Genomic DNA, 24,851 nt, shown 5'->3' with positions numbered 1-24,851 from the left:
ATAATTTAAACGATGCAGGAATAATTATCGGATGTACCACGTCGTTAATAGTCGTTTCTCGGGAATGAGATTCCTAACAAAAATCTTTTCAAAGAAAACACAAATTAGATACATTTACAAATGATGGTATTTATTATCTTTTCATTACATTCTTTCATTAACGTACTACTAAACAATACATGCAAAAATAAGGACACTTAACGCTACTCAACTAACCCTAGGATTTCGTGTGTACCACTAGAAACTATTTCGCCATCCGCGCTCGGATCGTACCGAAACTACATCGAATATGTAACAGTTATGTTCTTGCGTGCCCTTCTTGGAGAGACACGCTTTACTCTGCTTACACAATAAAAAACACGCAAAAGTGAAACCAAAGCAAGGTAAAAAAGTAAACGCGACGAGATTATGGAACAAAATCGTAAAAAGCTGCCTAACACGCTGCTGCTGGGGCGCACGCATGCCTTCGGAATTTGCCCGTCCCTGCCAAAAAGGTTATCTAACCGGTGCTCGTATCAACAAAATGCGCGTACCAAAAAATACTTTATATAAAACGAAAGCAAAATCAGAATAACATACTATACATACTTATCGTAGTGTTATTGTGTAAAATGTAAATTAAAAAAAAAACAAGACCGTTCGCAGTTCTCGCACTACACCGCTTTCGACGAACCTTTACTAACGTCTTATTAACTGGAATTTTTCGACTTCTTCTTTGAAAATATTCTAAACACGCCCTTCTTGTCCTTGCCGGACGCATCCTTTCCGGTGCCGCCCTTGATGAAGCTGGCCTCGCTTTCGCTGGAGCTTTCGGCCGACTGGTGACGACCGCCGCTGCCGGATCCAGCTGTGCTGCCCGATCCGCCGAACTGGCCAAAGTCCTGACCAGCACCACCGATCGTCGAGACCGCACCCGGTGGCGGTAGGGATGTTGGCCGCGAAGCATCGAATCTCGATTGGCCCCAGCCTAAAATAGATGACGTATGGGGGGAACGATTGGGGCGGGAGAAAATGAAAATTAATCACGGGAATATTCAAAAGATCACAGAAGGTGGAACCACCAAAAAGCACCCCCAATTCGAAGCGCCGTGAGTTAAAGTCTAACAAACCAACCATTATCCTACGCCCACGGCCAATTTCAATCAAAGTATGAGTGACAACTTTACAATTTAAATGTTAACTGCCCATAATCGCGTGGCTTCAAAATTACGATACAACTCCACTACTGTTTACAGATATAGATACAAATTGTTAACAATAAAAGTGAGCGCCAATCATTTGTAGTTAGTTGGTCAAAACGACTGGTCTTAAGGGAAAAAGGTAAATCCATAGTGATAAGTCTCGTACCATCCTCCGAAGGTCTTTAGACTACGACTACTGAGACCGACACTGCACACAGTATCCCTAGCAACCGCGAAAGTCTACAACGCGAGCACCAAAAGTCCCAGCCACCAAGAGAGATTAGTAGACATTGCAACTAGACACAACACAGGATGGCAACGCCGGGCAAAGCAAACGTGAGAGGGTAGATGTTAAAGTGACCACCAGGGTCGGTAGGAGGTAGGAACACGAAAGGACACACTCTAAGAGACCGCCAAACCGCAACGGAGGCGTTAAAAGAAAAGGCGTTTGATGGAAAGAGCGGCTGTACCGGTGCTATAACCGTCCAGGTTGATGCTGTTGCCAAAGGTGTTACTGTTGCCGGCGGCCGGTGGCGGTTGGGCCATCGGGTTGCCATTGTTATGATAGGCGAAGTGCTCACTCTTGGCTCCGCCGTTCGCTCCACTGTTTCCGGTGGGCGCTGCTACCGCCGCCGGTAGCTGATGGTGCCAGGTGGTCCGTGAGGTGGTTCCGTTTCCGGCATCTCGCGAACCGCCTGTGCTGCCCGCTTGCCGATGGTTTGTGGCAGCGGCAACATTGTTCGTTAGCTGCTCTCGCCTAATGAACTGATCGATTTGTTGCTTCTGCTGCTGGTGCTGCGGATGATGGTGGTGATGATGGCTGACGGGATGCTGATAGTGTTGATGTTGCTGCTGCTGCTGCTGCTGGTAGCCGGATGGTGGCTTGAGCGAGGTGAAGGTACTCAGAGGTGGCGACGTTGCTGGGAGCGGTGGTGGAGGATATTCTACGGGATCGTCGGAACACCGTCGGATGGGTGGGAGACACAGAACATACACAAGTTACGTTACCCAACAACATTTAAACCCCTGGCCGCGGTGAGCGTCAAAACATATAAAAGGTGGTGTTTGCGGGACAACAATAATCGTGTGTGCGTTTGTGTGACGGAACAATTAGAATAACGAGCATTGGCAAAATCTTTCCAAAGACTCCCGAGCGAGAGCCGCTTTCTGATGCTACATTTAGCTAGAAACTCAGAGGAGCAAGCGAACACCACAACTGCACGAAGCACGAAGTCTGTGGGGCCCCAGGAAGTCTACTCTTCGGAAGCTGCTGCGCTGTGCGGAGGCCGACCATCTCACGGGCACTTACCTGATGAGCGAATGTCACTGTGGCGTAGCCACACTTCTTCGCCACTGCCGTTACCATTCTGTGATGCCAGCTGCGACTGCGGCGGATTGGCGGACTTGCCGCTGTTGAACATGGTGCCCGGCTGCAGCGAGTACGGTCGGTTGGTGAAGTTGCCATTGTCGTAGTCTACGGGGTAGCAGGAAAATGGACTAGGTTAATGGTGCTCTCTTTCGCGAGCCAACTGCTGACTGACCACTTCCGTTCGGACTACCGGTGGCACCCGTTTTCGAGCGCATCTGAACGGCCCCGTTGTTGTTCAGCACGTTCTCGGTGCTCGACTGACGTTGCGGCACCGGCGGCGGCACACCGCGCGGTGGGATCGGCGGCTTGTCGGCCAGTCCGTACACTTCCTGCACAGGACCGGGCGATGTTGGTGGCGGCGGTAGCGCTTGGCTGGGTGGATGCTGCGCGGACAGGCGCTGTTGCTGCAACACATGCCGTACGCGGATTAGTTTAAACAACTTCAATCAACCGATCGCGATTCGCTAACGGACAATCTGACCCACCTGCACTTCCAGCTCGCGAAGCTCCTTCTGCTTCTGCAGGAAGTTGGTCTGCGGCGTGTGGTAGCTACCGGTGCTACCGGACCCCGATTTGGCACTGTTGAGCGATGTGCGCGAATCGCGCCGCTGACTGTCCGGAGACGACGTTCGTGAACTGATCGACGAAGCGGCATCGCTACGCTCCGGCGTCGGTGATTGGGTTGAGCTGATCGTTTTCATATCCGGTGCACTGTTGTTTTGCTGTAGAAGAGAGATCGCGGATGAACTATCGCGGCTCGCATGGACGAGTTTTGCCCACGGGGGTGTACCCACCTTGACCGACTCGTCGTAGCTCATGAGCTGCAGGTTCGGCGGTAGGGCCGCGTGGAAGGCGATTTTGTTGACCCACTCGCTGAGCGATTCCTTCGAGTTGGTCATAAACAGGAACTCGGAGCCGTCGAGCAGCACCAGCCGGAAGACGTTCTTCTTCTTCGTGTAGTCCTCGGCCCGTTCGCACCGGGCGTTCAGTATGTTGACCGGTGCGGTGGCCGCCTTCTGCATCGCAAAGTCTTCCGCGTCCTTGAAGAAGCACAGCAACTGGCCGCACAGGACGGTGTAGAAGGGTTTCCACGAGCGTACCGGTGCCTTCTTGCCACCGGACTGGAGTTCGTGCTTCCGCTCCAGCACACCCTGCACTTCGACCGGCGGCAGGAGCGAACTGTCCGTATCGGAGGCGCCCGCCCGCTGGTTCTTGCGGAAGCTCTGCGCTCGCCGGCGGGTGGTGAACGACGGAGCGCGCTTGACGGGCTTCTGCCCCATCTTCATGCTTTCCGCGCGCTTGATGTTGCTGTCCGAGCCGCGGCGCAACCGTTCCTGCAGCATCGTGGCGAAGGAGTTCGATTTTTGCACCGAACTGTTCTGATCGTTGCCGGTGGCGCCACCGAGGGCCGTGCTGCTGGCCGAAGTGGATAGTGGACTGGCGCTGGAAGGGTCGTTCCGAGCGACGGCCGGTCCGCCGGCAGCGACGCCCGACAGTGAGCTGGCTGCGGCCGAGCCCGAAGATGTGTTTAGCATTCCCTCGTTGTAGCCATTGATTCCGGCGGCGGCCCCCGGTTCCCGTCGGCGGCGCTCCTCCGTGATGCGCTGCACTTCCTTCTGTTTGAGCGTCTCGTGCCGTTCCCGCTCGATGCGTTCCTTCTCGGCGATGCGGGCAGCATGTTCCGCCTCTAGCTGGCGCTTGAACTTTTGCTCCAGCAGCGTGATCCGCTTCAGGGCCAGCACCTTCTCCTCCTGGGCGGCGACCGTTTTCTCGAAATCCTCGTGCTTCCGCAGCAGATCCTCGACCTGTGCGATGGAGTCGCCGAGCTTGGCCTCTTTCAGCTGCACCTGCCGGCCAATGATCCAGCCCTCCATGTCCTCGGCCTCCTTCAGGAAGCGCTGCGTGTCCAGGTTGAGCTCGTACATCTCGGCCCGCTGCCCGATGGTCGTGTCCAGCAGGCGCTTCCGCTGCTCGAGCACCGCGATCCTCTCCTGCACCTCGTTCGCGAGAAAGTGGCCATCACGGATCAGCTTGCGACCGGTACGATCGAACACCTCGAACGCTTCGTTCCGTGCGTCCACCTCGGTGCGGTGCTCCTTGATCTTGCCGATTAGCACCTCGGCGCCCGCGACGTCCTTCGCCAGGTCGGGTGCCGTGATCTTCGCCAGCATCTCGTTGATCCACGCCATCAGATCGCGGTACTCGTCGAAGTACGCCTGCAGCTGCTCGGCCTGCATCAGCTTCTCCTTGCGCTGCACCGTTTTCTCCTTCAGCTCCGACCACATCTCGATCGTTTCGTCGCGCTTTACCTCGATGTGCTCCTTAGCGTCGGGGTATGTGTCGCCGAGCTTTTGCGCCTCGTTCACCACCGACTCTAGCTGCTCCCGGATCGCGACCAGTTCCGCCTCGTACGCTTCGTGCGATCGCACCAACGACTGGATCGTCTCGAGATCGTGCCCATAGTCCTCCGACAGAACGGCCGTGATCTTCTCGTTGATCCACGCGATCGTCTCATCGGCGGTCCTGTCGAACACGTGCACCTGTCGCGCACCGGCCAGCGCTTCCTGGCGGGCAACGACCAGGTCCTTCAGCTCGTCCCACAGCTGGCGCGTTTCGTCCCGCTTCGCCTTGATCGTGTCCCGGTTCGGATTGCCCTCGTTTAGTAGGGCGTCACCACGCGCAATGCATGCCATCACGCGTGCCTCGTTCGAGTTGAGGTTCGAAACGAATGACTCGAACTGCACCGTCAGCTGCTCGACGTGCTCCACGTCCGTGCCGTACTCCTCCGAACCGGCCGTCGTCATTTGCACCTCGATCCACTCCTGCAGATCATCGATCTCGCGCACAAACTCGTACAACTGCTTCATCTCGGCCAGCTTCTTCTCCCGCTCGCCCGCCAACCTGTTCAGCTCCGCGTACTGGTACAGGATCTTGTCGTTCTTCGTCCTGATCTTCTCGCTATCGAAGTGACCGCGTTCCTGCAGACCCACGGCAAGCTTCTCGATCTTCTCCACCGTCGGTCGGAACGCACCGAGTTCGCGCTGCAGCCCGTCCAGCTTCTTCTGCAGCGAGCCCACCGAATCCTCGTCCTTGCCGTAGTCGTGCGACGAAATGATCGGCTTCTTCTCGCGCAACCAAAATTCGGCCTCGTTCGCCTCCGCGTAGAACTGCTGGCTTTCGACGGCATCGAGCAGCCGCAGCCGGCGCACGTTGCTCAAGTTGCGCAGGTTGACCAGCTTGCTCTGCAGCAGCCCACACTGGCGCTCGATCTGTTCCACCGCGTAGTGGTTGTCGCGAATCATCTGCTGGCCTCGCTGCACCAGCGCCGAGATGGGCGGCTCTCGGATCAGCACTTCCGCCTCGAGTGCCTGGTGCTTCTTCTGCAAGCTCTGCACCGCCGTCAGGCTGCTGCCGAGATCCTTCGAGGCCGCCTGTGGCTCTTTCTCGCTCAGCCACAGCAGCTCGTCTTCCGCGTCGCGCAAGAACTGGTGCAGCTGCAGCGAGTCCTCGAGATTGTCGCGCCGGATCGTCATCGGCTCGTGGAGCGAGTGGTAGCGCTTCACGGTAAGCATGGCGCCCTCGTGGAGCTCCTCCTTCAGGAAGTGATCGGACGCCAGCATCTTAGCATCGGTCGCCTTCACCTGTTCGGCGGTGTCCGCGTGATGCGCTACGTCCGCCTCGAGCATGTCGTGCTTTTTGAGCAGATTGTTCACCGACGCTAGGTCGCGCCCGTAGTCCTCCGATGACAGCTGGCTTTCGACCTCGTCCATCCAGTTGTTGAAATCCTCCAGGCTCCGCTGGAACAGCAGCGCCTCGTACGCCTCCGCCAGCCGTTCCTTCTTCTCACGCGACGCGTCCCGCAGCTTGTGCCACTCGCTCTCGACAATGTCGAGCTGTTCCTGCACTAGCGCGCTGGCGTAGTGTTCGGCGTTGATCAGCGACTCGCCTCCCTCAATGATGGCGGTCACGCGACCCGAGTTGGCGCTCAGTTCCGCATCGAACGCGGCGTGCTTCTGGATTTTGCTCTGCAGGTTGCTCGGCTCGCGGTAGTTCTCGTCCAGCGCGATCTGCAGCTTCTGGTTGATCCACTTCTCGACCTCGTACAGCGCGCGCAGGAACTGCTGAAGCTGCAGGCTTTCCTGTAGCTTCTGCTTACGGGCCGCGGCCGAAGCGAGCAGTTTCTCCTTGCGGTTAATCACCCCGCACAGCCGCTGCTTGATTACGTCCGCCTCGAACGGGCTCTCGGCCAGTATTTCGTCCGCGAACCGCTCCAGCTCACCGATCCGGTTCGAGTGCAGCAGCTTCTCGAACGCCTCGTGCTTCTTGATCAGCGCCTCGACGGCCGTGAACGATTCGCCCAGATCGTCGTTGTTCAGGAACGCTTCCTTGTTCGTCAGCCACTCGACGATCTGGTCCGCCTGCTCCTTAAACAGCTGCAACTGGTGCGCTTCCTTCAGGCCCCTGTTGCGCCCCTTCCACGAGTCGTGCAGGTGCTTGTTCAGGTCCTCCAGGTTGCGCAACGCCCGCTCCACGTGCTCGTTCTTGGTGGCCCGATCCCGATGCTCGGCCACCAGCCGTTCGCCGTGCTCCTGTAGGTCGCGGAAAATACGATCCCGCCCATCGATCTCGGCCTTCCGCTCGTGGTGCAGCTCGATCTGTGCCTTACAGTCGGCGATCGTGGCCGGGGCTGCGGCCGAGTCCATCTTCTTGATCATATCGTTAGCCCAAAGCTCCAGCTCGCGGACGTCGGCCGTAAACTTGTGTGCCGTGTACCCCTGGCCGAGTGTTTCCGCGCGCCGTACGCTCGCCCCTTGCAGCTCCTGCCAGTGCCGTTTCAGCTCGTCCAGCTTCTCCACGATGTTGATCGCATTGTCCGGATACTTGTCCGCCAGGGTGGCCGCCGCCGTCTCGTGTTCACGAATCTTCTGCTCCACCGCCGTCATGTCCCGTTCGATCGCTTCTTGCTTGCGCTTCAGCGCTTCGACCGCGCTCAGATCGCGCCCCGTATCCTCCGCGCTCATCGCCAGCATCTTCTCCGCGATCCGCTCCGCCGTATCGTCCACGTCGCGATTGAACACGTGGATATCGTACGCACCCGCCAACAACTCACGGTACCGCGACAGTGCCCCCTGCAGCGACTTCCACTTGCTGTTAAAGTTCTCCCTCCGCTGCTGCACGTTCTTGCCTTCAACCTGATCCTGGCTCACCAGCTTATCGGCTAGCTGGTTAATGTTCTTGATGCGCTGATCGTCGACTCGCATATCACTATCGACATCGTCCAGTTTGCGGCGGAGCGCGTTACAGTGCTCGAGATCGCGGCCCGTGTCCCCGGCGTGGATCATCATCTCCTTGTCGCGGATCCACGCCTCGAGCTTATCGAGATGCGTGTTGAACTCCAGAATGTCCTGGGCTTCTTTCAGGCCGCGGCTTCTCGATGCCAGTTCGTTCAACAGCACGTTCCACGATTGCATCAGCTTGACCAGTTCGTCCTGGATTTCGCCCGCACACTCGTGCTTCTTGCCAATCAGCTGCTCGCCCTTGTCGCGCACCTCCCGGATGCGCCCTTCGTTCGCGTTCACCTCCGCATCGAACGCCTGCAGCTTCTTCAGTCGTTTCACCTTGTCCTCCATGTTGCCGGCCCCGGCGTAGCTGTGCGCGTCCGCTTCAAGCTTCTTCTGTTTCTCATTAATCCACGCCCCGGCCTCGGCACAGTCGCGTATGAACTGCGCGTACAGTAGCGCATTCGCCAGTTTCTGCCGGCGTCTGGCACACAGGTCCTTCACCTTCTGCCGCCGCTCGACGATCTCGCGCAACCGCCGCCGAATGTTTTCGCTGTCGTAGTGGTTCTGTTCCACCAGCTTGCGGCCATGGTCCTGCAGGATGGCCACCTTTTCGTCCTGCGTCTGAATCAACTTCTCGAACGCCTCGTGGCGCTTCACCTGATCCTGCACCACCTCCACGGTGATGCCAAAGTCGAGGCTCGACAGTGTCGCCTCCTGGCCACTCGAAATGTTGTCGATCACCTTCGCGTCGCGCATGAAGCAGAACAGATCGATCTTCTGCTCGAGCAGTATCTTCTTCTTGTTGTACGCCGAGTGCAGCTTGGCCCGCTCGTCCAGCAGCGCTGAACACTTTTCTTCCACCTCCGTCGCGGCATAGTGACCGGTCTGCACCATCGAATCGCTCAGCTCGTTCAGCTCCCGGAACGTTTGCTCGCGCGCCTCGATCTCACCGTAGATCGCATCGTGCTGAATCTTGAGGGCGGTCGCTCCGGCCGCATCGCTCACGTGCTCCTCGGCTTGCAGGGCGGCACGCAGGTTCGTCGCCCACGACATCAGGTCGCGCACCTGCGTCAGGAAGTGCTGCAGATCACAGCTCGCGTGCAGCTGATCGTTACGCAGGGCCGACTTCTCCTTCAGCACGTTCCACGCTTGGATCACGTTCTCCTGCTCGGCCGCGATGGCCTTCGCATTGTCGCCCGGATACTTGGTCTGCAGACGCAACGAGTCATCGACCAGCACCTGCAGCTGGGCCTCCAGCGGTACCAGTTCGTTCTCGAACGCTTCGTGCTTGCGAGCGAGCGCCAGGGCCGAGTTGAGATCCTTGCCCAGCTCGGTCGATAAGGCAGCATTTTTATCCTGCTCAAGAGAATGCAGAGCATTAGCAAACATCAGGACGATTCCGCATGCCGATCCGCTTACCTGAATACGGAACAGTGCCTCTGCAGCGTCACGGTGGAACCGATGAATTTCGCCGGCGGCATGAAGCTTCTTCTCGCGCGCACTCAACTGCTCGAGTAGCTGCTGCCAGGCGTTGCTATGGAAACCACAAGAAACTCGGTACAGTAAGGCGACCCACGAGCCCTCGCCCATCGACTAACCACTGACACTGACATTGAAATAATAATTGAATTTCTATCTAAACGAATAATAGTAGTTATGGTGGACAATCGACACGAACGGTTAGTGACACCACAAGTGTTAATGGCTGAGAATGTAAGCAATATTAAAAGGTACACCAAGTAGCACACCTACATTGGATGAATTGGCGAATGAGAACCCGAATGTTGCGTTTATGGCCCATGAGAAAACAAGGACCCCAGTTACGTCACGTAAGAAGCACATGGAAGGATAGGAACGGGAATCGAATCATTTACCGTATGTTGTCGTACAGTTCAACGACATCCAATTGCGCCTCCGAAAAGGATCTGCCATCGGTTTGGTTCATTGGTTTGCATTTCATTTACAAATGGGGTTTTGGGAGAGACACGTATTGAGAGAGAGAAACAGAGAAAGATAGTGAAGGAACGATAGAAAACAGTAGATAAAGAGGCATGCACATAGGTAGACATAGGTACCGTCAGGAGTACCGTTTGGAAGTAGGAGGAAAGAAACGAACGTTAGATTTGGAGCTTTACAGCAGTAGGATCGTCCAATCGGGAAGTTGTCAACCCGGCATGCGGCATCCACCGGCCTCCGCTAGCTTACCTTAGCAGCTCCTGGCGTTTCTCGATCTCCGACACGTACGGACTGTCGCCGCCGATCAGTTTTTTGGCAAAGTTCTCACACTGATTGTAGCGTTCCGCTCCAACCTCTATGCGGTGCTTCAGGTCATCGAACTTATTTTGCAGGATCTAAAAACGAAAAACCCAACCATCTACCGTAAAAAAACAAGCCCAAAACCCACCGGCCAGCTCAAACCTCAAACCTACCAGCAAATGCTCGTAGTCGTGCCCGTAGTCTTCCGAGTTGATGGCCTGCTCCTGCTCCTTGATCCACTGCTCCAGCTCGGCCGACTCGACAAAGTACTCGTGCCGGTAGAGGCTCTCCATCAACCGCAACTGCCGCTGGCCGGCGAGTTTTTGTAACGATTTCAGCATCTTCTCGATCAGCTGCTGCTTGGCGGCGATCACCTTGCTGTCCGGGTGCTTGGACGCGATCATGGCCGACGCGGTGTGTCCCATTTCCGACACGATGCCCGAGTAGGTGTCGAGTTCAAGTTCGATTACCTTGTGCTTGGTCAGCAGTTTCGTGGCCGAGTCGCGATCACGACCGTAGTCCGACGAACGGAGCACATTGTTACGCTCGCCGAGCCACGTCTCGATTTCGGCCGCCTCCGACAGGTACTGTTGAGCTTTCAGCGACAGCTCCAGCTTCCGGGAGCGTTCCGCCGTTTGGTCCTGCAGATCGGCCCAGGCCCGCTCGAGAGCACCGCACAGCTCCCGCACCCGTGCCTTCTCCGGGTGGCTCTGGTTGATCAGGTTCTCGGCCGACGTCAGCTCCTTGTTGATCATCGGCTGGTGGCCCTCGATTTCGGCCTCGAGCTTTTTGTGCTTCTTCGACAGACTCTGCGCCTGGTGCAGATTCTGGCCGATCACCTCCGACTTGGCCGCGGGCAGGTGCTCGTTGATCCACTGCAGCTCCGTGTCGAGCTCGAACACAAACTTGTGGAACCGGAGGCTCTCGTCGAGCGCCTCCCGGCGCTGGAGGGCTGGCTTCCGGAGCCCCGCAAACTGGGCCTGCAGCTTCTTCGTTTCCTGTTCGATGTTGCTCGCATCGAAGTGACCCTCGTGCGCCATCTCCTCGCCGGTGGTAACGAGCTCGGCCACCTTCTGCTCCCACAGCGCGATATCATTCTCCAGCACCTGGTGCTTGTTCATCAGGTCCTTGCAGCTGCGCAGATCGCTCCCGACCTGCTTGCTCTGTAGGGCGTGATCCAGCTCGTCGAACTTGCTCTTCGAGTCCTCGATGTAGCGGTTGTGCTCTCGCTGTAACGCTGCCTGCTCCAGCCGGCGGCCCTTCTCCAGCGACATGGCCACCAGGTCCTTCCACTTCTGGTTGGTGGCCGCCAGCATGGCGCTCACCTCGGGCGCCCGGTTGTTGGTCTTGATCAGTGATTCACCATCCTTATTGACCAGCCGCAGTTGGCCCTCGTTGGCGCGCAGTTCCCGCTCGAACGCCTTGTGTTTCTGCAGCTTGCGGGGCAGGTTGGTGAGGTCCTTGTAGCTCTCGTCGCCCGCAATCTTCGTCTTGTCAGCCAACCACATGCCGAGGTCGTCCACATCGGCCGAGAACTTTTGAAAGTCCTTCGACGCCTGCAGAGCATTGCGACGTTTCTGCGCCAGCCCCTTGACCCGCTCGCGACGAGCCAACACCTGCGCCCGCCGTTCGTCGATGTACGGCGCGTCGTAGTGCTTGTTGCGGATCAGCTTGTCGGCCCCGTCGGAGAAGTTCTTCAGAATCTTATCTTGCGCCCCGAGCGAGTTTTCAAAGTCCACGTGGCGCTTCATGATGGCCTCGACGTCATCCAGCGAGCCACCGAGGTCGGCGTACTCCAGGTACGCCTCGTGACTCTTGGTGGTCGCATCGATTTTGTCCGCCTCGCGGTTGAAGATCTGCAGTTCGATGCACTGCTGCAGCTTCTTCTCCTTCGCCAACCAGGCCCCGTTCAGCCGCTGCCGCTCGGACTCCAGCTTGGCCAGTTTGTTCGCAATCTCCGGGTCTTCCGAGAGGGCCGGATTACGCTCCAGCATCTGCTGCCCGAGTGTGGCCAGCTGCGAGAACTCGTCCTCGTGTGCCCGAATGTCGTCGCCCAGGTCCTTGTGTTTCTTCAGCAACTTTTCGGCCGTCTCGACGTCACGGGCCGTCTCTTCGGCGTTCAGCTGGTTGCTACTTTCGGCGATCCAGTTCAGCAGCGCCCGGGTGCTGCTGTTGAAGATCTGCTGCCCGACCGCGTTCTCGAGCCGCGATCGGCGCTCCTTAGCCTTCTCCTGTACCTTTTTCCACAGGTCCTGTATGTCGCGCTGCTTCTCGCTGACGTTTTCGCGCTCGGAAGGGTACGAGTTCTTCACCGTGTTGCCGAGCAGGTTGACGCGACTCACCTTCTCCTTCACGGGCGCCAGCTCGCGCTCGAGGTTTTCGTGGCGTCGCTGCAGCGCTTGCACCGTCTTCAGATCCGGGCCCACCTCGGCCGTGTCGAGCTGCGTAATTTTCTCGTTCATCCAATCGATCGCCTCCTCGCACGTCCGGTAGAACAGCTCCACACTGGAGGCGCCCTCGAGGTTCTTTTCCTTCTGGCCCTTCAGGTAGTTCAGGTGCTCCCACATCTGGTGTATTTGGCGCTGGCGGGCCTTCACCTTGTCGAGCTGCGAGTGACCCTGGCGCACAAAGTCCTCCACGTCCGAATCGATGGCCTCGACACGCTTGGACGACGCGGACAGATCGTTCACGAACGTTTCGAACTGCCGCTTGGCCGTCTCGACGCTTCCCTTCGGGTCCTCGGTGCGCAGCATCTTCTCTTTGTCCTTGATCCACTTCTCGAAATCGTCACACTCCCGGTAGAACCGGAACAGACAGATCGAGTCCTCGAGCAGTGCCCGACGACGCTCGGCCAGATCCTGCAGCTGATCGTACGTGCCGTTGATATGCTTCTGGCGCTTATCGACACTGTCGTTACTGTCCAGCCCACCACCGCCGTCGGCCGCTTCGCCCTTGGTGCGCCGCTTCACCAGCGGCTTCATCTGGCTCACCTTTGCCGGCCGGACGCGCTTCACCTGGATGACCTCCTTCACCAGGATCGTCTTCTTGACCTTCTGCAAGGCCTTCACCTTTTCCGCCTTGCGCACCAGGCACGGCACCGGCCGGGGTTCGATCTCCTTCACGTAGTTCGCCGGCACGAATCCCTCCTGGCCGTCTAGCTTCCGCACGTTCCACCAGTCGGCGTTGTTTTTGTTCTGCAGGATCATCATGTCGCCCTTGGCCACCTTCATGTTTTGGCCCTCGAAGCGGTACAGGGCTTGCACGTGCGGCAGCAGCTTGCTCTCCGTGACGGTGCGGTGCTCGAGCCGCTCCACCGGTTCCTCCTCCCACACCTCCTTCGGCACCAGGCGCGTCTCGTTGACCCACTCCTCCTGCTCTGTCTCCGGCACCGGTTCCGGTTCGGCGGCCGACAGCTCGAGCGTGCAGATGCCCGCCCGGATCAGCTTCTCGGCCTGCTGGTTGAGGTTCAGAATGTCGCCGGAGTACGCGTTCAGTTCGCCCTGCAGATCGCGGTGCCGCTGCAGCAGCGCCTGGGCGGACGGTTCGTCGACGCCGAAGTCGTCCGATGCAACCAACGCCATCTTTTCGTTCAACCACGAGTCGGCCTCGTTCGCGTCGGCATAGTACTGGTACGCTTCGGCCGCGTCCTCCAGCTGGCGCTTGCGCAGTTCCACCAGGTCCTCCAGCGCCGTCCAGTGTTCCTGCAGCGACTCGATCTTGCCCTGCACCTCCGGTGACCGCGAGTGGCCGTCACCGATCAGCTTGCGGCCCGCCTCCGTGATCTGGCTGGACTTTGGTTTGCGTACTTTCATCTCGTCCTCGAGCGCCTTGTGCTTCTGTTGCAGCGACATTACCGCCCGCAGGTCCTTGGCCGTGATGCCCGCCTTGCAGATGCGCTGCTTGTCCACCAGCCAGCCCTCCTCGTTCTCGTGGTCCTCCACGAACTGGTAGAAGTCGCGCGCCTCGTCCAGCCGGGCCCGCCGACCGTCGCTCATCGTCTGCAGCTCCTGGTATTGCTTGGCCAGCTCGGCCAGCTTCGCATCGAGCAGGCTCGTGTCCTTGTAGTCGCCCCGTTTGAACGCCTCACCCTGGCGCACGTATCGCCGCTGCGTTTCCCCCAGCGTGGTGACCTGCAGTTCCAACAGCGAGTGCGCCTGCAGCAGTTCCTCCACCCCGAGCAGGTGCGGGCCCACGTCCTCCGAGGCGAACTGTCCCTGTAGCGCCCGGATTGTGGTCAGCGTGGCATCGATTTCGCGAAGCAAGTTCATCAGCGAGCTCATCTGGCCCAGCTTCTGCTTGTGGTTCTCGAGCAGCTCGAGCAGCTCCTTCCACTTCGTGATGACCTCCGTCTCGCGCTTCTTGACCCGCTCCTTGCCGTGGTAGTTCTCGCCGGCCAGCTCCGTACACATGTCGGTCAGATCGTTGAACCGATCGGCGCGCGCCAGAATGTCGGCCGAGATCGCCTCGTGCTTCTTGACCGTCGCGTCGACTTGCCGCAGCGCCGGCCCGTACCGCGGATCGTTCAGCACCTGGATCATCTCGTTCAGGTAGCCCTCGCGCAGGACCGACTTCTTCTCGAACTTGAAGTTCAGCTGCTCGAGCTTCTCCTGCCGCAGCAGCTCCTCGCGCAGCGCCACCTCCCGGTTGTGTTCGGCGTTCTCCAGCCGCTGCCAGGCCTTCTCGATGTCGTTGATCATCTTGCCGTCCTGGGGCGTGTAGTGGGGCTGGTTCAGCGACTTGAGCAGCGTGTTGACGTGGAAGTAGAGCGCCTCGATCTCGCTGCGCTCCTTGTACTTGGGCGGCTTCTCGACTGTGCGGTACTCCTTGAACGCCAGCAGCTCGCCCTGGATGCCCTCGACCGAGTTCGGGAAGTGGCGCTTCTCCAGCGCGAGCGTCTTCGCCCGGATCCAGCTCAGCAGGTCGGTGATCAGGTGCTCGAACTGCATCTTCTTCTTGTCCGCGTCCATCAGCTTGTTGACGATGTTCGCGATCCGCTTGCCACCCTTCTGCTCGCTCTTCATCCGCGCGAACGTGTGGTAGTACGACGCGACGTACGTCAGGATGGACTTCTCGTCTGGGCGCGCCGTATCGATGTCCTCTGCGTCCAGCAGCTGCGGAATGCCCAGCTCCCGTTCCGCCACCTCGAACGCGTGGTTCAGGTTCTCGATGTTCCGCCCCGGCATCAGGCTGCCGTAGTCGAACAGGTCCGGCCGGTGCGAGTGGATCAGCGCGTTGAACCCGAGCCCCGAGCGCCACGAGTTGGTGAAGTCGGAAATGTGCACGTGCTGGTACCCGTGCGTCTTTCGCTGGCACCACAGCAGCAGCGCGTCTTTGGCGGATTTCTTCTCCGACGAATCATTTTCCTCGTCCTACAACGAATTGGAGAGTGTTAATCGACGGGATCGACGACTCAGTGCCTCCGGCGCTGTTAAGCCCGATTTAATGGACCGTCATCAAGCGAGCGGCGTGCGACTGAACACCGAGAATAGAACGATTATGGTGTTCTCTGATCCGATTATGACCAGTTAAGGCTCATAACCGCCGCGTGTTGTCGGTGCCATTATTTATCGGCCCATACGTACCACATCGATTTCGATCTCCTGAATCTGGAAGCGCAGAATGATGGTCCAAATCAGGCCAAGAATGAGGCGGGGATTATGGTCGACGATGTCTTCCGCACCGATCGATTCCAGGCGAACCTACAGCGATTGGCGGGAAAGGGAAAGAAAAGCAAAAATACGTGCCTTGTTATTCTGCTGCTGATGTTGATTGAACCCCGCATTTGGACCGTGGCTTTGGACCCGCTTAATGGGACGCCGTTTCTCTCCTAACGGCAAACCGCCAACCGTCGAGCGCGAATACTAATGAAAAACTAATCACTTTGGCCAGTTGTTTTTCTTTTCGAATCTGTTGGCCACGGCAGCGAGGGCGCAGCGGCTGATGCTGCTGCGCCACACTTGAGACCACTCTGTGGGATCTTCCGCCACGCAACCTGTGCGGCTGATGATCGATCCAATCGTGGCCATTTGTTTCTTCACCCGACCGACATCATGCCGCAAACGCCAGAGCGCTCCCGTTAGGTCTCACGGCGTGGCCCCACAGAACATCTTCGGCTCTGTTCGTTCCTCGTTTCCGCTATAAGCTACGGCCACAGCGTGTTCGTTAGTTGCGCTACAGCCCCGCGCGCCGCTGGATGTTATTCGCGCCCCGGTCTAATTGAATTAGGCTTCAATCTTCTGGACGCCCCAGCCTCTGGACCTCCGCGGCTGCCTCCGACATGCCGGAGCCGGTCCCGGTCCCGATGCCGGCGCCGGTTAGCTAATTTACCGCATACATCACCTGTTCGGCTTTTTAATTGAAAAGATGAGGTAAGGCCCAAGCGGGCTCACGAGTGGCGAGCCACGCCGGCAGCCACTTCTGGTCTGGTCTGTGAGAAATCGCCACTTTTTGTCGAGCACAGTTTTTCGAACTCGAACACCAAATTGGAGTTTCCGAGGTGCGTTTGGTCCGCTAAGTGGGGACCCCCAACTCGCGATTGATGTACGTTGTTTGTGTAACAACTTCCAAACCCGGGGAAGCCGTTTTTTCAGAAAATACATAATTATCGGTTTTCGATCATTTCACAAGCTAATCTTTTCATTAGCGTTTGATTCAAATGTTCAATAAACGGAAGTGTTGGAGCGTCCAATGTGAGGTATTAAACAGTCGATCAATTGGCTAGCGGATCTGGGCATTATGTTTGATTCGCTTCAGTTTTCGTTCACGTGGCACTATAAGGACATTTTTCTGCTGAGCCTAAAAATATTGGGAACTCGCTTATAACTCGAAAAATCTTTGATATTACCTTTGAAATAATCTCTACTTTTTACGTCCTAATTTGTTTCGCATTTCGAAACGGTTTGAAAAGTTCTTTTTCTAGTATAGCCTTCAACACATTGCTTGACTGTATCTAGCCATGCCTAGAGAATTTCCTTACTCTCTCTGTATCTAACACTGGTTCGCTCTTAGGTCGCTCGTAGGATTAACAAACTAGCGAGTTGCTAGAATCGCCATCACCAGGTCGTTGGGTTTATTCCATCGCCGTAACTCGCCAAACTATACGACGGCAGATGCTTACTACTAGACAGCACACGCAGCAGATGCTTCAACACCGGAGACAAGCGTCGCACCGGCGTTATTTACGTTTAGATTTAGATTTGTACTATCCTTGATAGAACTTGTTGTTTCAGGTCAAGCGATAAGGCGAACAGACAAACGCTGAGATAAAGTTGCCATTCCGCCAGACAGGCACCGGACTAGATGACCCATGAATCACGCATGTTGAAAGCCATCCTTAAGTTCTTTAAGTTTAGAACCTTAGTCTTTTCTATGTTTTACCACGGCTAAACGCGAGAACTATCGCAAAGTAGCCTTCATTTAAGCCTTAACAACGCCGTGATTTAGCCAATCAGGAAGCAGAATTCGAGACATTTGAACGCTAACGTCATCAGAACGCCAATCAGGCCGTATAAACGTTCTGACGTGCTAATTCAAACAAACCACATCGCACCTTTTTTGAGTATTATTTCGAGGAATTTACAGGAGTTTCACTGTGCGGCCAAATTGAGATATAAAACCCGTCGGAGAAGAGGCAGACAAAGTAAAAGCCCGGTTGGCTTTAGGTCCAACCTAACCACTAACCGGGGGGGGGGGGGGGGCCGTTATTCATTGGCCCCCGAGCAACGACGACAGCGCCGTGCCGTGCCGCCATGCATATCGCACATTCATAAACGCATTTCTCGTAACGAGGTGAAATGAGGTGAACCGATGGACACGGGAGGCCAGGCACGGGAGGAATGCCACGACGGTGCCGGGGAGCCGCCACTGCTGGAGCTGTCCCGAATTGCTAATTCAATTTGGCCGGATAAAATGCAAATCACGACACGCCCGGCGAAAGCGTTTGACAATATTCGCGTGCGGCGGACACCAAGCCTACAACCCAAAGCGAACGGGCTTAAATACAATCCCCGTTGGGCCGTTGCGAAGTTGACAAACATAAGCTCTGGGGGTGCAACACATTTGGGGACCGTTGGACCGGCAAACCACGGAAGCCACGGTGGCGCTGCTTTGTGGTTTTGTGCCACAAAACCTGGGCCGGCGGTCGGCGACACTGGGATTGGAAATTCAGTACGCCCCAACTGGCCGTCCACCCGCACAATGGAGCTTTCCAGAGGAGCTTACTTAATTCCTTTCTTTGCAAAATTAGCGGCCCACGAGCGACCCACCCCAGTTTCGCAGCATAATTGTATTACGTCCCTCGTCGTCACGTGACCCGCGGGTTTGCAAGACCAGGAAGTGGAATGGGCCGGCTCGCAATCTACGCTAAATGTGACCACTTGGCTACGGCCCACATCCGGTTTGCAATTTCGGCAATTGAGCCGCAACTCGTGCGACCGACCATAAGGAAGTGTCCCATCGAGAGACCGTTTCTCCCTCACACGATTGCCTCGGTGGTGTGGTTGAGTGAGCCAGAGCGAACACGTGGCCACCGCCAATTTCAAACCAACGGCTGATCGTAAGAGCGTGAACGATGCGCTTGCGATAATCATCACCCTCTGCCCACACTACATGTGCGAATTCCTTCGGAAACATTAGCAGGCATGATTAATGGGCGAACTAGGCAACAACTCTATCCGAGCGAAAGCGAAGGCGGCCCTCATCAACCAGTGGGCAATTAGGGCTCAGGAAACCCACCCTCAGGCACCCACGGCACCTGCGCTTTCGTTAGCCACCGCGGAAGGGTCCGCCAATTGAACTGACGTGGTTTGTGAGGTCAAAAACTAATTCCATTACCTCGATTCGCATATTAGTAGTAGCCTCCGCACTTCTACATTCCGCGCAATGGCGATTAGAAGTGTCGATACATTATTCAGGAGGGACCCGCAGACAATAGGCCCCCACCGAACACTACCGAAGGCCGCGCGGAACGTGATCTATCACCCATAATCCCCGTAACAGAAGCCGGAGTAAGCGGCAGCGCGCCAAAGTATGTGCTTCGAACTTGAGCCCCGCTTGGATATTCATAACTGAATCATGATAGTAACGGAGTGCCGCGGACACGACGACGACGGGGAAGTACGGGAGAGGTGGTAACCGCACCTAGGGCATCGTGTTTCACCGTGGAATCCCCACCGCCGTCGGCAGGACCTGTGACCTGCCGCGGCTGCCTGACTCAGCGGATTCGCCAAGGGTTAGGCTATCTGGCCAAAACGTGACGACGGTCTACAATAAAACGGGAGCGTGTTCGCTCGCCCGACTATTGGGTCCGGTATCGCCACTCCTGGTCCGTAACAATGTCCGAGGCCAACTCGTGCACCTTCCCCAAACACTAGCCACTACGATCCTCTATTGTCGGGCATCGACGGAATTGTCACTGTTCGCGTTAGACTATGTACGACGGATAAGCACGAAACGGTTCTTCGTCGATCGATCGGGAATTTGTCATAGACTGTGGCTCATTTCTCATTCTGGAGAATTGGGACAGCAATTCGAAATTTGGGATGAGCAGTTTTTGTTAAATAAAGCTTACAGGAGTTGAGTCTCAGATTGAGTCCGGGGTCCATCCGAAGGAGTTATTGACCCGCCGTTCCGGTTTTGCATCGAATCCACTACAACAATACTGGTCTCGAATTAGCCACCCAAGTGGAGTGGATAACGTTAGAAAGAGCTGAGCTGAGCACAGCTTTGATAAGAGGCCAACAAACTTGACCTCAGTGCGTTCGACAACGCTTGACCCACATTTTCGCAAGGTTCGCACACCGTGGCCGTATCTGCGATCTGATGGGAATTGTTTCCCAAGTGGTCAAAAGTAGTGCGGCAACGACGATAAGCTGGCGCCGCCCGTCTTTGCCAGGGACGGCCAGGGACGACGGATCAGGATGAGGACGCGCAACGCATCGCACGGAGGGGTAGTACGCAGATTGCGGTAGGTCCGCGATAGGCATTTCACAAGCTTCCGTGGTGACCGCGACCTATGACTCATTACGGTGCCTCCGGCTTGGTTGGCCATTGTTATACTAGACATTGCATCGCAGTATCGTGTATCCGGTTGAGATTAAATTCCGCGCGTGCTCGCGCCATGAATGGGACGACAATGTGACGTCGTGGTGGTTTGCGCGGTTCGACGAGACACGCATTGCCTAAAATTCACTTTCGCGCGACGATTGCGGGGCGAGAGGCGCGAAATTAATCGCCAGGGGTTTCGTTCCGAGCCGACGCCGGAATCAAGGTGCGCGTTTACGCGCGCTTTGGTGGATGACGACGGCGCAGTGTTTCATAGATCGGCCGTTCCACATGCTCATCGATTCGTAACGCACACGCGGCGTACACAACACGCAAACCACCGGAAGAGTGCGCCGTTGGTGGTTGGCTACGAAAGCAAAAGTTTTTGGGCCAGAGTCCCCAACCCCTGTCGCGGTTCCGAAGCGACCTCAAGCGAAGCGTACGTGAAAATATCGGAAAATCGATCGGCTAACTAATCCCATTTCCTGAGCTGCAAAAAGGGAAAAAAGTGACTTACGAGGTATGTTAAAATATCGCGTCAAAAGTATTAAAGTTTTGTTCGGTTGGCGAGGTGTGGTGCATTATGAGTTTTTGCCACAGAGCGGGACGGACAAAAATGAATTTTACTCTGGACTTATGGACAATTTGCGCGATCAAGAAAAGATGATTTTTTGAAGTGCTCCGAGGGTTGGAAAAATCGTTGGCACAAGTGTGATGTCTGATGGGAATTACTTTGAAGCTCGCGAAAAAATTAATTCTGTAAAAAAATGGGCGATATTTTTTTAAACATTGCCGCACTTACCTTCGTGTGCAGAAAGGCCAAACTTTTGTTCACGTTCTCTATTTTATGTACACGCATGCGGCCACTGTTGGGTTTGCCCAGCTTCTCCCCGGAGATGATTTCCAGCAGCTTCAGCAGCTTGATACCGTCCGCGAGGTCGATGAAAAGGTCGTCGACCTCCATCTTGGCCTGTACCGGGTGGAGAGAGATAGGAAAGAATCGACGTTAGTGATGCTGGGTTTCATATTTTCCATAAACAAACACAACGCTTCTTGCAGGAGGACATTCTGCACCATCACGGAGCTTGGCGTCTTGGTTGACCCCCTCGGTGGGTCTCGGTGACAAACACAGGTCGGTTATCAAATTCGAACCATCCCAATCAGCATGGGTCGAACGAACGAGCAACGAAAGGTTGTTAATGCTAATGAGCCTACAATGGGATCATGTTTTTCTCACCAAATATTTCAAACCCACCTCAACAACTTCACGCGGTATCGGCACATGATCTCCGCGAAGGGAACTCCGCTGGTGAAGAACCACCACCAAGAGCAGCAGGGACCTTGTTTTGGGCATGATTTATGGTGGCACTCGAATATGAAACACAGGCAGACCACAATACTGGACCCCGTTGCGTTGTTGGTGTGATTTGTGTCTTCGCAATCGACCCCTCTTCTGGTGGTGCGCTCGGCCCATAGGGCGAGAGGATTGGCAGATGGAGAGATCCTTATTCATCATTAGCAGGCAGCCACAGCCCGCCAGGAGGCCCAGCACGCGTCGATTGATTAGAGAGCGAGAGATAGTAGAACGCCGCGGCGCGTCGTGGCCTATTTTGCAAACCACCTTTCTGGGGCTGTACTGTACAGGATTTGAACCGGAGCCTTCCATATGCGAACCAGAGGCCGTGCGGTGCTCTATTCCCGGTAGTCTATTTCGGTGGTCAAGCGGTGGACACTGCAGAGCATTACGAGGTGGGGTCTCACGAAAACGAGCGTGATATTATTTATCGCTCGAAAACCATTAAAAAGCAACTCAAACACGCCTCGAAGCACCTCGAAGGAGTCCATAAAAACCGCGGGTGTACGCCTACACCCCTAGGGGTCGGTCTGTGTTTTGATGAATGTCTAGTATTTTATTGCGCTACCGCCACATACGCCAGCCGTTCAGCATAAACGGCCATGTCCGACAAGGCGGAGTAAGAGAGCCGCGCAAGTGAAGCGTGCGAACGGGGTAAAGGTACGTGCGCGCATTGCCGACTCTTGGCACTAGGACGAGGCACGTTTAGCACGGCCCGAGTGCCCCACTGACCCACAGGGAGCAGGGGCGGTGTGTTGTCATGATGTCATGGGTCCACCGCAGCCGTGCGCTTCATTTCTTCCCGCTCACTAGAACCGCGAAATCTAGCGAGGCAAACAATGGCGCACCGACTGCAGGTGATAAACGCGGTGTGGAAATGAACACATCCATTTTCTCCGGACACCGGAGTGCCGGAGGAATGCACCACAATACCACCCGCGGCTGTGTGTGCTAATTTCCCGACTTCCGAGCCACCTTCGCCGCCATTGTGTGCCACCGCTAATGGATTTTTACGCGCCGTCAAAAAAAGCTGCCTTCGGGGAAGGTTGCAGCAAAGGACTATCATTCCCCGGCGGTGCAATTCGCAAGATAAGTTGGGTACAGAGAGCTTGGGCTCGGCAGGGCGTTGGCCATATCGTTGAGCATACGAACCCGTGCAAAACCCGTGTGACATTGAAACTTGGCCAGGACAACCGTTCTCCAGAACGCGCCCAGACAGGGTGTGGATGGGTGTGGTGCTGTTTGCGCAGCAATTCATTGGACCCCAGCCCAGCGACACTTACCTTGACCAGGAATGAGTTCATCCATTTTGTAAACGTTTTCTTCTGGATGTGCAGGCGCTCCTCCTGGAGCGTCTTGATGCGCTCATTCTCGAACTTGTGGATGCCCTCGCGTTGCGTCATGTTGGTGCGCTGCTGTACCTGTAACGCATAGCCGCCAGGTTCATAATTGGCACCTAAAACGAGAGAGAGAGAGAGAGAAAGCAAAATGGCGGATTAGTACTGGCAGAACCGGGGCGCGATTCGCACGTCGTTGTGCCTTAATTGCTCCCGAGCATCCCGAAAAACAAACAGAGCCACTAAGTATTAACTGTACTGAAGAAAGTTAAACTGTGGCAAGAAAATCGACTAAACTAACCCGCGAGTCACACTTTAATCTGCTGCGGTAGCTTCGGTAAGATGAAAGCCCTGAATGCGTTGCAATATTCACAAGCGGGAATTTCAACACAAACTGCAATCACACGTAAAAGGATGCCGCCGGAGCCATGCAACCACCGTCAGAGGCGGCATTATCTGGTGTTTAGCAAATGACTAAAATTATTGACCATTGGGCGGCCAAGACAGCAAGATACGCTTTATTTACTGTTCGCGCCGCGGACAAACACATCTCTCGTCCCTATCAGCGCGCTTTATGCGGACCACCACCGTCGAGAACCCGTCGGGGGTTGTCTGTTGGGGCCAACTAATTATTATCGCCCATCGCCGCTGATGATTACCAGCGCCGTATAAAGTGTCATCACCATGACGTCACCGGAGCTACCGTGGTGCGCCCGGTTACCGTGTGAATAAACACTAGGACCCTGCGACGGTCGTGCAATAACCAAAACTATCCCGCACCGATAAGGGAAGGTTCCTGTTATCACAACCGATCCCCGAAATGCGACCACACCACCGTCGACGTGCCCTTTGCAATGGAATTCAATTATCGGACCGTCTTTGGAGATCAGCGTATTCTTTTAAGATATGATACCGTTGCGCGTTAATCCTCGAAATCGTTGACATGGGACGGAGGTTACACTCGAGTTTTGGACCGTTTAGTGGACTCCGGATAAAGGCGCGGCTCCCACCGTATAAAATGGTCAACCATTCCATTTATGGATCAGTTATGCGTGGCAAAGGCTTCCGAGGTGGTTCCACTCTATAAAACCGCGTCCGTCGGGCGTCAACAGCTCGACGGCAGATAAATAGATAATAACAGGCACACACGCGCACACATGGACACACTCTTTATCTCTTTCGGTCAATGTCACGCAGAGTAACGTGACCAGCAGCCAGCTCCGCGGGTGATTCTTTTATCACATTCCGGCACTTTCGAGACGACATTGAAAACTACTGAAACGGCGCATTTATTGTCCTTTCTCAAGTCACGAACTCGAGAATGGTCGATGGCAATCTTGGACGTGGCACCGAACGTGGCACCTGCCCCGTGGGGTGCTTACCGTATCGTCTTAACGGCCGGTACTGATACTGTGACATTTTGTTGCTCTCTCACGCCGGTCGGTTCCACTCGAAACGGTATCCGATCTTCGCGCGGTATCCTCGGCTACAACTCAAGTCTAGTAGTTCACCTCACGACACACTGCGCAGTTGGGGCGCATTAGGCAACATTTGGCCGATTTGCATGGCCTCGCGGTGATTCAGTGTGCACGCTCTCGGGCGAACAGGGAAACGCGACTGACCGCGATAAAAGGCTCGCGGTTGGGCGCGAACCACCTTTACCGCTCCTGGAGGGTGGGCTTATCAGTAGGGTTACAACGACCAGCGCAAGAAGATGTAACTGTGCGCGTAAAGCTTGAAGATAAAAATTTTAGCACATTCCATTTCCCTCAGCCCACTGTGCGTTGCTCCCTGGACTCAAGTCTGAACTAGCAAACGCGGCTCGCTGGACTGGATACAAAAACGGTGGCCCGTTCGGTTAGGTAATTACCATTGCGTCCAATGGTACCCCGCAAGTTTTATCAGACTCTCAGAGGAAGGCGATGGGAAGACGTTTGAGGAAGTCAACGGAATCGAGTGAGAGAAAGAGACTCTAGATTAAGACTCCAACACGGTGAGGTGCGTGAAACTAGATAAAATTGGTTACTACAT

At 55.8% G+C, this 24,851-nt stretch overlaps 1 protein-coding gene across 1 annotated transcript; it reads right to left on the bottom strand.

Annotated features, from left to right (window-relative positions):
- Window positions 1–130: 130 nt before the first annotated feature.
- Window positions 131–22,925, bottom strand: LOC131212022 (spectrin beta chain, non-erythrocytic 1). Its single transcript, XM_058205737.1, has 11 exons — window positions 22,767–22,925; window positions 20,932–21,099; window positions 15,671–15,787; window positions 10,262–15,457; window positions 10,038–10,183; window positions 9,252–9,366; window positions 3,345–9,188; window positions 3,036–3,272; window positions 2,723–2,954; window positions 2,491–2,655; window positions 131–967 (listed from the first exon to the last, which is right to left on the bottom strand). The coding sequence occupies exons 1-11, from the start codon at window positions 22,884–22,886 to the stop codon at window positions 690–692; spliced, it is 12,618 nt and encodes a 4,205-aa protein (XP_058061720.1). The 5' UTR covers window positions 22,887–22,925; the 3' UTR covers window positions 131–689.
- Between the last annotated feature and the right edge of the window lie 1,926 nt (window positions 22,926–24,851).

The sequence above is a fragment of the Anopheles bellator genome, chromosome 2 (assembly GCF_943735745.2).
Source record: "Anopheles bellator chromosome 2, idAnoBellAS_SP24_06.2, whole genome shotgun sequence".
Classification (NCBI taxonomy): domain Eukaryota; kingdom Metazoa; phylum Arthropoda; class Insecta; order Diptera; family Culicidae; genus Anopheles; species Anopheles bellator.
This window is presented reverse-complemented; position numbering and strand designations above follow the sequence as displayed.

Excerpts from the sequence above, each read along its gene's own strand:
- LOC131212022 (XM_058205737.1), bottom strand. The coding sequence starts at position 22,886 with ATGACGCAACGCGAGGGCATCCACAAGTTCGAGAATGAGCGCATCAAG. Across the intron at positions 15,788-20,931 it reads TGGCCTTTCTGCACACGAAG|GTTCGCCTGGAATCGATCGG; the intron begins GTAAGTGCGGCA and ends CAATCGCTGTAG. Across the intron at positions 3,273-3,344 it reads GCTACGACGAGTCGGTCAAG|CAAAACAACAGTGCACCGGA; the intron begins GTGGGTACACCC and ends TCTCTTCTACAG.